At 43.9% G+C, this 13,804-nt stretch overlaps 1 protein-coding gene across 1 annotated transcript; it reads right to left on the bottom strand.

Moving 5' to 3' along the window:
- Nucleotides 1-201: 201 nt before the first annotated feature.
- LOC119315076 (calnexin homolog) lies at nucleotides 202-3,697 on the bottom strand. The gene is made up of 6 exons (XM_037589747.1): nucleotides 3,544-3,697; nucleotides 3,378-3,447; nucleotides 1,058-2,187; nucleotides 888-959; nucleotides 684-800; nucleotides 202-593 (listed from the first exon to the last, which is right to left on the bottom strand). Exons 1-6 carry the CDS (start codon nucleotides 3,625-3,627, stop codon nucleotides 459-461), a joined length of 1,608 nt encoding a protein of 535 aa, XP_037445644.1. The 5' UTR covers nucleotides 3,628-3,697; the 3' UTR covers nucleotides 202-458.
- Between the last annotated feature and the right edge of the window lie 10,107 nt (nucleotides 3,698-13,804).

Below are 13,804 nucleotides of genomic sequence, written 5' to 3'. Positions count from 1 at the left end.
AAATGGACGAAAGTGTCATAAAGGACATAAAAATTTAGACACGGTGTTAGATAAGGAAGAAAAAAATTAAGTGTCAAATAAAAAAACAAAATTTAGAACAGTATTACATAAGGAATTTTCTCTACCACATGTTTGGTTCATGGACGAGGTTGGACGAGGCAGGACGTGGATAACCAGATGCCGCCCCAGGCTCAAACCTGATTTAACCAGTAAATGAACAGCATCTAAATATCAAAAGATCCTTTCAAGTTTCGTTTGATACAAAAGGAAAAGAAGATCACTTCTAGCTGATTCAGGACAGCACACAAACAACACAAAGCTTCACCGGCTCGTAGATTCTAGCGACTTAAAACTAAGGGTAGCAGCAGAGGGCAGCAAGACTGTTCGATTATACACTCAGGAGTTCACAAAAAGGCAAGGACCGAGACGTCCGAAATGTGAAGGTCCTAAGACCTAGCCTATGTCTCCCTTCTCGACCTTCTGCGTGGTGCGGTGGTGTCGTCCTCTTTCTCCTCCTTGTCGCCGCTGCTTCCAGCGGCATCAGCTTCCGTGGCATTGGGCTTCTTGACCTCGGCAACGGGCTTCACAGGTGCCTACAGGAAGCAAAAAATATGGTCGGTCAATTTGGTTCAGGTTTTAGGCAAGCAGTATATAGCACTGGCAGGCGTCGAAAGTAACAATACCACTGGCTTCTTGCCACCGAAAATGGTTCTGAAGAGCACAGTAACAAGGATGACAGCAACTGAGGCCAAGATCGAAATTGTAATGTTGGGCTGCTTCTCTCCCTTCTCAATAATATCCTGCGAGACAGAGATTATATGTCATTTTTCAGAGAACACACAGAACTGATTGAACAGAGGAGACAAGCAAGGTTCTTCAGTCCTTACAATGATCTTGATCTTGTAAGGTTCCAAGAATGGAATGTCAGCGATTTTGTACAAAACGCTGAATATCTTCTTCTGCATTGCACATACCAAATAAGTTAGCGATAACATGCATGCAGCAATACAATGAAGGGCAAATATAATGTACGGAAAACATCAGAAGAATGAATTACCTGGAACTCAGAAAGGTCCTCTGAATCGGCTGCTGCAGCCTCCTCAGCCTTCTGCTTTTCCTTCTCAACATCAAACTTGGGCTTCCAGGTCTTCTCCAAGATGGCTGTGGCTACCTTCTCATCATCGGCGATAAGAATGTTGTCAAAAAGGATGCCATCCTGCATTGTCCAGATCTCAATTCCAATAGCGGCAATCGGATCAAAGTCAGGCTTGTCAAGCTCAAAGTACTCTGGGTTGGGGATTTCTTGGGGCTTCCAGATTCCCTTGTAGGCAGGGTTGTCAATCAGGGGTGCATGCCACTTGCCCTTGTAGGCAGGGTTCTGCTTCATTGGCCTCTTCCATTCACCACATCCAGGTGCCTCTTCACACTTGGGGTTGTCGATCTTCGGTGCCTCCCATTCGCCATCCTCCTCATCATCCCAGTCTTCGGGCTTAGCAGCCTCTGGGTCATCAACTTCCTCGGGCTCATCATCCAACCATCCTTCTGGCTTGGTGGCCTCCTCATCCAGAATTTCTGTTGGGGCATCCTCATCCCAGTCATCGGGCTTCACTGCAGCTGGGTCAGGGATTTTAGCTCTCTCGTCCCAGTCCTCTGGCTTCTTGTCATCAGGGTCAGGAATGGTCTTTGATGGAATAAGTGCTGGCTCAAAATCGTCAGCGGACAGGAAGTTTGCTTTGCTCTTCTCCTCCCCATCAACCAAAATTCTGACCTCGTTATCCGGCTTCAAGATAGCCGTGTAGACATGAGAGAGCTTGTCATATGGGACAGAGGGTGGGGACTTGAGGTGATGTTCAACATATTTGCCAGTCTTGGGGTTCTTGTGCTTCAGGATGAAGTGAACCTTGTTCGTTGAACCACACTTGTCAGGACCAAACATAATTGTGTAAGGAGTGTCATTGTCAAATTCCTTGGCATCCCATCCAGCCTCCTGAGGGCGAATGTACTTAAGATAAGCACCTCCACACTCGAGGCCATTCTGAAGCCTCACTTCGAACTGCAGGACAACTGTCCCATCCTTCAAAGTAACAGGGCTATCAAGCTCTTTGACTATGGCATATTTCCTGGCTGGCTCACTGACAAGGAGACCATAGTCTTCATGGCCATCACTCTTCTCGTGCTTCCATACACCTGCATGACAGATTTATATCAAACTTGATCCATGAAGAGCTGTATAAAAACTATTGCTGGAACAACAAATTTTGACAGGAAATGGAGTCGGACAGACAACTAGCTGACCAGCAAAACCTACAGTAGAGAAGACCTGAGAAACAATGCAGATAAACAAAGAACAAGAGCCTAGGTTTAACACAGAAATACTAGCTTCAGTACAGAAATAACAGGGCACAAACATAAATGAACAATATGGCAAAAGTTACAAATTACATGATTTTACAGTTAGCATCTACTAATAGTTAGGGTTTGTCTAGGTCTCAGTCGACTGAGACTTCGCGAAGTCTCAGTCAAGCAATGTAGTATGCAAGAAGAAAAGAAAACTGAAAAAAAATTGTTTGCACAAATCTCAATGCAAGATCAACAGATTGTAGTATCGACTGAGACTTCGCGAAGTCTCAGTCGACTGATTTTTAGCAAAGCCGTAATAGTTATGCTTCAAGGTAATTATAAGAGCTAGGCGCTGCATTTTGCTTCTATCATTTGGAGCAACAGTTTTAATCAACTCTACGCAGAATGATGGAGATATTGATGTAATTGTGCAGACAATGGTAGGTATAGTAAAGAGCTAAGCGCTGCACTATGCTTCTATCATATGATTAATATTTCAGATGGTTGATGAGGAGAGGGAATGCTAGCAGGGAAACTGTACATAAGAGAAAATTTTCAATTAACTCTTCATGGGCCTACTGGTATAATTATGGACACAACTGCTACATGTTTCAAACCCAGTTCAACTAAGCATACTAATTGCTAAATATCTTCATGTACGAATGAAGATGGTCAGTTCACCTCTCAAAACATACTACTAGATGTTCACTTGACTCTTGTGAGGTCGTTCCTAGCAGCTGCAGCATGCCTATTACCATCAAGCCATGGCTATGGATGGCGTAGCAGATCCGCACCAATGCTTCACAGGTAGGTTTATATGTTTTGGATCTCACAACACTAGGACAGTTGAGCAGCTAACCGTCCCGCTCCTAATTCATCATCACTACCGCTACTCCACGCTCGAATCGGATTTCACATAGAAGCGTTTCACCACCTCAGCAGATCAGATTCAGAACTCCTCTGGACCCACGGATCTCACACAGATCGAACCAGACAAGCACGCAGTCCACACGAGAGAGCTAGAGTCATAAAATTACCTGAGTACTCTTCCTTGCCGGAGACGACCCAGCTCCCCTCGAAGCCCTCGTCGAAGGACTCGTGGAACAGCTGCAAAACCCAAGCAAACAGTCACAAATCTCGCCCCAACCCAACCCAAAAACGAGCGGCAAAGAACCGGACGCGGCGCCGGAGGAGACAAGTTACCGGATCCGACGCGCGGATCTGCGCGAACAGCGCCGAGGCCACCAGAAGCGGCAGTAGGAGCACCGCGCGCCCTCCCGTCGTCATCCTCCCCGACCCGATCTCTCTGCAAGCGCAACCGGAACAACTGGAGTGGTGCCGAAGCGAGGGATCGGAGGAGGGTATAAGAAAGGGAGCGGGGGGTTGGACGGCTGTGATGGGGTGGATGGGGGATGCGACGGTGGAGGCGTGGGCTAGTCGGGGAGGCATGCGTTGAGACGTGGCGTGGGCCGTTCCGGCCAATCAGAGGCTCCCGGGCGGGGTTGTGGCCAATGGGAGGACGCCATGTGGGCGTGATGACGGATGGACCCACCGAGGAGTCCACGTAGATGCGTGCTCTGGGTCAAGTCTTGCCTCCCTTCACCCACTCACCAATTCTGTCTGTTCTTTAATCGCAAGGGAAAAAAAGTCCGATCTTCCTCAACAGTTCTTTCCAGGAATCCGTTCTTCATGACCTAATAGTAAGGCCTTTTTTGATTCGTAGGATAGAATTATCATAGGAATAGGAATTTTGTAGGAAATGAGATGGCATGTATCCCAAATCCTATGAGTAGAAATAAAAAATGAGATATCATTTGTTGACATCAAAGAAATTTTTTCATTGAATCTAGGTTCATTTTTATTTTCCTATGAAATGTGAAGGATAGGAACCAATCCTATGTAGGAATTGGAATCTATTCCTATGAATCAAAAGGCTCTAAAGAAAAAAAATTCTATAAGAATTATATCCTCTAAAATTCCTATGAAATTCCTTCAAACCAAAAGAGGCCTAAGTCTAGCAAATTCTCTCCGATCAAGCATAATAACCTTTAAAATGATAATTTTGATCTAAGATGACACTTTATCAGAGTTATTATCATATTTTGCAAACCCAGCCCACCAGCAGGGGCGGAGCCAGGCCAGTAGCAGTCCCATGCCATATTGAAGAATTGTTCGTGGATTTGGGCTTCACATCCTTAGTAATGATCCAGTCACCAAAGGAGTAGAGCCTCACGCCCCTGCCCCAGGGCTTGGGTCCTGTCTCCGCCCCTGCCCACCATAGTTTTAAGTCCTGATGCTTGCATCTATATCTATACCAATATAAAAAGATCCAGTGGGGCAGATTCAACAAATCTCAGTCATTCATTCATCTTAATCCAACCGTCATTATTGTCCTGATGGTGAGCGACTAAACATGTTTAGCGCCAATCAATCATCTCTTCACCCTGATCCCCTTCCTTTCATACTCTTTCGTAGAAAGGAAACTCGCTAACCAATCATCTCTTCACCCGATCCCCTTCCTTCCATACCCTTTCGTAGAAAGGAAACTCGCTAACCAATCATCTCTTCACCCTGATCCCCTTCCTTCTATACCCTTTCATAGAAAGGAAACTGACACAAGGGAACTGCCGCAAGCCGCATCGCGATGAGTCACCGAGGACGCCCCCTAAATCGCATGTGGTCCAGCCGTCCGGGACACCGCCTGCCCGGCCGCGCCAGCCATCAAGGACTAAACCGCCTGGGGCCCGGCCATGCTTGCTGTTGGGAACAACATCAACAAGGTCGCGAAGAATATCAGGAACACCGCTTGCCTGGCCGTGCCAGCCGTCGGGGACTAAACCGCCTGGGGCCTAGCCGTGCCGGTTGTTGGGAACGACATCAACAAGGTCACGAAGAATATCAGAAACACTGTCTGCCTTACCACATGCTGGCCGTCGGGGATTAAACCACCTGGGGCCCGGCCGTGCCGGCCGTTGGGAACGACGGCAACAAGGTTGCGAAGAAGATCAGGGACACCGCCTGGGGCCCGCCCGTGCCGGCCGTCGGAAACGACAGCAGCAAGGTCGCGAAGAAGATCAGGGACACCGCCTAGGGATTGGCCGTGCCGGTCGTCGGGAACGACGGTAGCAAGTTCGCGAAGAAGATCAGGGACACCACCTGCCTACCTGCTCAGCCGTCGGGGACTAAACCGCCTGGAGCCCGGCAATGCCGGCCGTTGGGAACGACGACAGCAAGGTCGCGAAGAAGATTAGGCCAAAGGACAAGCACTGGGTGGCCACCGACGAGGGAGAGATGGCGGCGAAGATGACCAGCGGCCGCTCCTGATGTTCAAGGTTAAGGGCATCGCCCTGCATTCCTACAGGTGCGTTATACCTATAACGTTCAACATTTCATGTGATTTATTTGTCAAAAATTTAATAAACCACATTCTAATTTTGTACATGTCACTGCGGCACAAGGCAGTCCCCTAACCGGTGAAATGCCCATAATGCATTTGATCGAAAAATGATTTACTTGTGCCAGCTTAGTTAGTAATCGGTCATGCCATATTAAGTTGGTAGTTCATGCAATCGCACTCTGAAGTGGCAGTGTCCTACTACATAAGAAAGTGTATCTTGCCCTGTGAGAAACAGATTATTATCACCTCACAGCTTATATTTTGAAACCTACAACTTGAAGAGACTGCTTTGGTTTGATTACAACGAACGAAGTAGAATAAATAAAAACCAAATCTTAAGATTATACGTGGGTTGCACGTGCGCATTTACTAGTTATTTCTAGGGGTAGGGTGTGCGTGCGTTCATATGAATGAGTGTATGCGCGTATGTATGAGTCCTTGCGTGTGCATTGTGTTTAAAGAAAAGAGTTATCATATTTTTAATTTTTGTTTCTGAGTATGAGAGTTATCATATGGCTTCACAATTTACAAAGCTACCTCATTTATGTAACTTGCTCTATAGCCGACCGTCTACACGTATCTTTGTGTTTCGATTAACACTGACAAGTGGGGCAAGTAACCGCCTATTAATGGACTCCACCACTCCTCCTAATTTTCAAGGCGATCATTCAGATGCCCATGCGGCTTCAGGACGAGGATCCCCTGACGTGGGCTATCCTGCCATTGAGACACTGACACATGAGTCCCATCAAGCGTGGGGTCCACCTGTCAGCGACCGAAAGGCGAGGAAGGCCGAGGTTAGCTACGTCAGAGGATCTGTGTCCGCGGCTTTATCCGCAACTACAAAATTATGGCGAATAGGCGTTCCATCGCCAAAGCCCTAGCCACCTCCTTTCATCCCATATTCTCCATTAACCGGGACAATGTTGTCGTCCAAGAATGCAACCTCTATTGGCTCAACTTAGCGACGGAGTGTAACCTCCCGTCCCACACACCGCACATCGTTGCGAACTCTTCATGTGGCGCACTAGCTACGACAACTGTCAGATCCTTCTCCAACAACGACGGTGGATTTGGTGGTTGCGACGGATTTGGCGGCCGTTAGGGATCCATCGTTTCTCGTGGTGCCTACAATGTCCACAAGGGAGATAGATATATACCCCCTCATTCGGGTGGAGGACGACGATGTTGTCCCCCTCTTCTCGCCGAGCAATGTCGTCCTCGTCGAGACCCAGTCGAAGCCCAAGGACCCGGTTGACACCGTGCTATGGCTCTCTACCCTCGAAACTCGCCACGAGGAGCGCATCCTCCAAGCGTACCACCCCACACTCACCGATGACGAGGTGTAATGATAGCTCGTGATAACCCACAAGTATAGGGGATCGCAACAGTTTTCGAGGGTAGAGTATTCAACCCAAATTTATTGATTCGACACAAGGGGAGCCAAAGAATATTCTCAAGTATTAGCACCTGAGTTGTCAATTCAACCACACCTGGAAAACTTAATATCTGTAGCAAAGTATTTAGTAGCAAAGTAATATGATAGTAGTGGTAACGGTGGCAAAAGTAACAGTAGCAGTTTTGGTTTTATAGTGATTGTAACAGTAGCAACGGAAAAGTAAATAAGCGAAAAACAATATATGAAAAGCTCATAGGCAATGGATCAGTGATGGATAATTATGTCGGATGTGATTCCTCATGCAATAGTTATAACATAGGGCGACACATAACTAGCTCCAGTTCATCAATGTAATGTAGGCATGTATTTCGAATATAGTCATACGTGCTTATGGAAAAGAACTTGCATGACATCTTTTGTCCTACCCTCCCATGGCAGCGGGGTCCTATTGGAAACTAAGGGATATTAAGGCCTCCTTTTAACAGAGTACCAGACCAAAGCATTAACACATAGTGAATACATGAACTCCTCAAACTATGGTCATCACCCATAAATATCCCGATTATTGTCACTTCGGGGTTAACGGATCATAACACATAATAGGTGACTATAGACTTACAAGATAGGATCAAGAACTCACATATATTCATAAAAACATAATAGGTTCGAATCTGAAATCATGGCACTCGGGCCCTAGTGACAAGCTTTAAGCATAGCAAAGTCATAGCAACATCAATCTCAGAACATAATGGATACTAGGGATCAAACCCTAAAAAAACTAACTCGATTACATGATAAATCTCATCCAACCCATCACCGTCCAACAAGCCTATGATGGAATTACTCACACACGGCGGTGAGCATCATGAAATTGGTGATGGAGGAAGATTGATGATGACGATGGCGACGGATTCCCCTCTCCGGAGCCCCGAACGGGCTCCAAATCAGCCCTCCCGAGAGAGATTAGGGCTTGGCGGCAGCTCCGTATCGTAAAACGTGATGAATCCTTCTCTCCTATTTTTTTCTCCCCGAACGTGAATATATGGAGTTGGAGTTGAGGTCGATGGAGCGTCAGGGGGCCCATGAGGCAGGGGGCGCGCCCAAGGGGGTAGGCGCGCCCCCACCCTTGTGGACAGGGGGTGACCCCTCTGGCCTTGATTCTTTCGCCAGTATTTTTTATATATTCTAAAAATATTCTCTATTGATTTCCAGGTCATTCCAAGAACTTTTATTTCTGCACAAAAATAACACCATGGCAATTCTGCTGAAAACAGCGTCAGTCCGGGTTAGTTCCATTCAAAGCATGCAAGTTAGAGTCCAAAACAAGTGCAAAAGTGTTTGAAAAAGTAGATACGACGGAGACGTATCAACTCCCCCAAGCTTAAACCTTTGCTTGTCCTCAAGCAATTCAGTTGATAAACTGAAAGTGATAAAGAAAAACTTTTACGAACTCTGTTTACTCTTGTTGCTGTAAATATGTAAAGCCAACATTCAAGTTTTCAGCAAAGATTATGAACTAACCACATTCGAAATAACATTTAGGTCTCATGTTTACTCATATCAATGGCATAATCAACTAGCGAGCAATAATAATAAATCTCGGATGACAACACTTTATCAAAACAATCATGATATGATATAACAAGATGGTATCTCGCTAGCCCTTTCTGAGACCGCAAAACATAAATGCAGAGCACCTTTAAGGATCAAGGACTGACTAGACATTGTAATCCAAGAACTTTTATTTCCGCACAAACATAACACCATGGATGGCAATCTGCTGAAAACAGCGTCAGTCCGGGTTAGTTCCATTCAAATCATGCAAGTTAGAGTCCAAAACAAGTGCAAAAGTGTTTGAAAAAGTAGATACGACGGAGACGTATCAACTCCCCAAAGCTTAAACCTTTGCTTGTCCTCAAGCAATTCAGTTGATAAACTGAAAGTGACAAAGAAAAACTTTTACGAACTCTGTTTGCTCTTGTTGCTGTAAATATGTAAAGCCAGCATTCAAGTTTTCAGCAAAGATTATGAACTAACCACATTCGAAATAACATTTAGGTCTCATGTTTACTCATATCAATGGCATAATCAACTAGCGAGCAATAATAATAAATCTCGGATGACAACACTTTATCAAAACAATCATGATATGATATAACAAGATGGTATCTCGCTAGCCCTTTCTGAGACCGCAAAACATAAATGCAGAGCACCTTTAAGGATCAAGGACTGACTAGACATTGTAATCCAAGAACTTTTATTTCCGCACAAAAATAACACCATGGATGGCAATCTGCTGAAAACAGCGTCAGTCCGGGTTAGTTCCATTCAAATCATGCAAGTTAGAGTCCAAAACAAGGGCAAAAGTGTTTGGGAAAGTAGATACGTTGGAGACGTATCAACTCCCCCAAGCTTAAACCTTTGCTTGTCAAGCAATTCATTGGACAAACTGAAAGTGATAAAGAAAATCTTTTACAAACTCTGTTTGCTCTTGTTGTTGTAAATATGTAAAGCCAGCATTCAAGTTTTCAACAAAGATTATGAACTAACCATATTCGCGATAACATTTAGGTCTCATGTTTACTCATATCAATGACATAATCAACTAGCGAGAAATAATAATAAATCTTGGATGACAACACTTTCTCAAAACAATCATAATATGATATAACAAGATGGTATCTCGCTAGCCCTTTCTGAGACCGCAAAACATAAATGCAGAGCACCCCTGAAGATCAAGGGCTGACTGGAAATTGTAATTCATGGTAAAGGAGATCTAGTCAAGTCATACTCAATATGAACTAACAATAATATATGCAAATGACAGCGATGCTCTTCAACTGGTGCTTTTTAACAAGAGGATGATGACTCAACATAAAAGTAAATAGATAGGCCCTTCGCAGAGGGAAGCAGGGATGTGTAGAGGTGCCAAAGCTCTATTTTGAAATAGAGATGAATAATATTTTGAGCGATATACTTTCATTGTCAACATAACAACCGAGAGATCTCGATATCTTCCATGCTACACACAGTATAGGCGGTTCCCAAGCAGAATGGTAAAGTTTATACTCCCCCACCACCAACAAGCATCAATCCATGGCTTGCCCGAAACAACGGGTGCCTCCAACTAACAACAATCCTAGGGGAGTTTTGTTTGCAATTATTTTGATTTGATTTGAGCATGGGACTGGACATCCCGATGACCAGCCATTTTCTCGTGAGTGAGGAGCGGAGTCCACTCCTCTTGAGAATAACCCACCTAGCATGGAAGATACAGACAGCCCTAGTTGATACATGAGCTATTCGAGCATACAAAACATAATTTTTATTTGAAGGTTTAGAGTTTGGCACATACAAATTTACTTGAAACGGCAGGTAGATACCGCATATGGGAAGGTATGGTGGACTCATATGGAATAACTTTTGGGGTTTATGGAGTTGGATGCACAAGAAGTATTCCCGCTTAGTACAAGTGAAGGCTAGAAAGAGACTGGGAAGCGACCAGCTAAAGAGCGACAACAATCATGAACATGCATTAAAATTAATCAACACCGAATGCAAGCATGAGTAGGATATAATTCACCATGAACATAAATATCATGGAGGCTATGTTGATTTTGTTTCAACTACATGCGTGAACATGTGCCAAGTCAAGCCACTCGAATCGTTCAAAGGAGGACACCATCCTATCATACCACATCACAACCATTTTAATAGCATGTTGGCACGCAAGGTAAACCATTATAAACTCCTAGCAAATTAAGCATGGCATGAGCAACTATAATCTCTAATTGTCATTGCAAACATGTTTCATTCATAATAGGCTGAATCAGGAACAATGAATTAATCATATTTACAAAAACAAGATAGGTCGAGTTCATACCAACTTTTGTAATCTCAATCAATTCATCATATATCGTCATTATTGCCTTTCACTTGCACAACCGAATAGTGTGGATAATAATAATAGTGCACGTGCATTGGACTAAGCTGGAATCTGCAAGCATTCAATACATGGGAGAAGACAAGGTAATATGGGCTCTTTATTAGATCAACAATAATGCAAATGAGAGCCACTCAACATTTTCATCATGATCTTCTCCTCTCAACCCCCAAAGAAAAGAAACAAATCTATTTACACGGGAAAGCTCCCAACAAGTAAAAGAAGAACAAGAAATCTTTTTGGGTTTTCTTTTTAATTACTACTACTACAAGCATGGAAAGTAAACTAGCTAAAAGCTACAACTAATTTTTTTTGGTTTTTCTTAAGGTTTTTCAAACACAAGAAGAAAGCTTAAAAAGAAAATAAACTAGCATGGATTATACAATGAAAAAAAGTATGAGCACCGACAACTGGCATGAGTGTGTGAACATGAATGTAATGTCGGTGAGAAATACGTACTCCCCCAAGCTTAGGCTTTTGGCCTAAGTTGGTCTATGCCCATGGATCAAAGTTGCCCTCTCCGGTGTACTGAGGAGGGTCTTCGGGATGCCACTGGTTGGCGATCTCCTCCGGATCCCACTAATAAACAGACTAACGGTGAGGATCAGATAATGGCTCCGGCTCTGGAGCTAATGTCAGGCTCTGGTATGCCAGAACGGCCTCCGGAAAAACAAGGTACGTGCGTGAAAATATGTTGAACAAAGAGGGAGCAGGCAAGGTAATAGTCTCAAAGTGATTCTTATTAAATACCAGTCTATAGTTAAGCATCTTATTCTTATTCTTAACAATAAAATCATGTGCTACCATGCTCTTATAATCTAGAAAAATATGAGGCAACAACTTTTCCTCTTTCTCATAATGCCTAATAGGAATGTTAAAGTGTGCAGCAAGGCGTGAGGCGAGGATGCCTCCTAAGACCGGACCCTTTGTACGGTTCAGATTTAACCGTTTAGCAACAATAGCGCATAAACTGGAAGTGGTATCAGAAAACAAAGCATGGCGCAAAATAACAATATCAGGGGCACTAAGATTTCCACAGTTCTGGCGACCAATTAAGCATCTACTAGCAAATATTGCAAAGTAACGTAGAACAGGAAAATGTATGCTAGTGATTCTTGCGTCAGAAACTTTCCTTGTTTCCCCTATGGCAATCGTATCAATAAATCCCTCCACATCATTACGATGTAGTTCCTCTATGCTGCCCTCAAAGGGTATCCTATAAACCCGACAAAAACCATAAAGTGACATCTCCTTATGCTCATCATATAAATAAAATTCCACCGAAGGTGGTGATCTCCTAGCATGGAAATGAAAATTTTGCACAAAATATTGGTGAGTAAGAGATACTGTTCACGCTGGTCATGGAGGAAGTCGGTGAGGCCTGCATTCTCAGCCAAATAATAAAAATCTTCATAAATCCCGGCTTCTCTCAAGAACTCATCACAAGGCCATTCACACGGCAGAACCTCCGCGGTACGAGAAAGATTATTGCTACCTCTTGAGCACTGCGTTGGTTTTCCCTTGAAGAGGAAAGGGTGATGCAGCAAAGTAGCGTAAGTATTTCCCTCAGTTTTTAAGAACCAATGTATCAATCCAGTAGGAGTCTACGCGACAGTCCCTCGCACCTACACAAAACAAATAAATCCTCGCAACCAACGCGATAAGGGGTTGTCAATCCCTATACGGTCACTTACAAGAGTGAGATCTGATAGATATGATAAGATAATATTTTTGGTATTTTTATGATAAAGATGCAAAGTAAAATAAAAGGCAATGAAAATAACTAAGTGTTGGAAGATTAATATGATGGAAGATAGACCCGGGGGCCATAGGTTTCACTAGTGGCTTCTCTCAAGAGCATAAGTATTTTACGGTTGGTGAACAAATTACTGTTGAGCAATTGACAAAATTGAGCATAGTTATGAGAATATCTAGGTATGATCATGTATATAGGCATCACGTCCGAGACAAGTAGACCGACTCATGCCTGCATCTACTACTATTACTCCACACATCGACCGCTATCCAGCATGCATCTAGAGTATTAAGTTCATAAGAACAGAGTAATGCTTTAAGCAAGATGACATGATGTAGAGGGATAAATTCATGCAATATGATAAAAAAAAACATCTTGTTATCCTCGATAGCAACAATACAATATGTGCCTTGCTGCCCCTACTGTCACTGGGAAAGGACACCGCAAGATTGAACCCAAAGCTAAGCACTTCTCCCATTGCAAGAAAGATCAATCTAGTAGGCCAAAACCAAACTGATAATTCGAAGAGACTTGCAAAGATAACCAATCATACATAAAAGAATTCAGAGAAGATTCAAATATTGTTCATAGATAAACTTGATCATAAACCCACAATTCATCGGTCTCAACAAACACACCGCAAAAGAAGATTACATCGAATAGATCTCCACGAGAGAGGGGGAGAACATTGTATTGAGATCCAAAAAGATAGAAGAAGCCATCTAGCTAATAACTATGGACCCAAAGGTCTGAAGTAAACTACTCACACATCATCGGAGAGGCTATGGTGTTGATGTAGAAGCCCTCCGTGATCGATGCCCCCTCCGGCGGAGCTCCGGAACAGGCCCCAAGATGGGATCTCGTGGATACAGAAAGTTACGATGGTGGAATTAGGGTTTTGGATCCATTTCTGATCGTTTGGGGGTACGTAGGTATATATAGGAGGAAGGAGTACGTCGGTGGAGCAAC

This window comes from Triticum dicoccoides, chromosome 6A (assembly GCF_002162155.2).
Source record: "Triticum dicoccoides isolate Atlit2015 ecotype Zavitan chromosome 6A, WEW_v2.0, whole genome shotgun sequence".
Taxonomy (NCBI): domain Eukaryota; kingdom Viridiplantae; phylum Streptophyta; class Magnoliopsida; order Poales; family Poaceae; genus Triticum; species Triticum dicoccoides.
This window is presented reverse-complemented; position numbering and strand designations above follow the sequence as displayed.

Excerpts from the sequence above, each read along its gene's own strand:
- LOC119315076 (XM_037589747.1), bottom strand. The coding sequence starts at position 3,627 with ATGACGACGGGAGGGCGCGCGGTGCTCCTACTGCCGCTTCTGGTGGCC. Across the intron at positions 2,188-3,377 it reads CGGCAAGGAAGAGTACTCAG|GTGTATGGAAGCACGAGAAG; the intron begins GTAATTTTATGA and ends TCTGTCATGCAG. Across the intron at positions 801-887 it reads CTTACAAGATCAAGATCATT|GATATTATTGAGAAGGGAGA; the intron begins GTAAGGACTGAA and ends TCTGTCTCGCAG.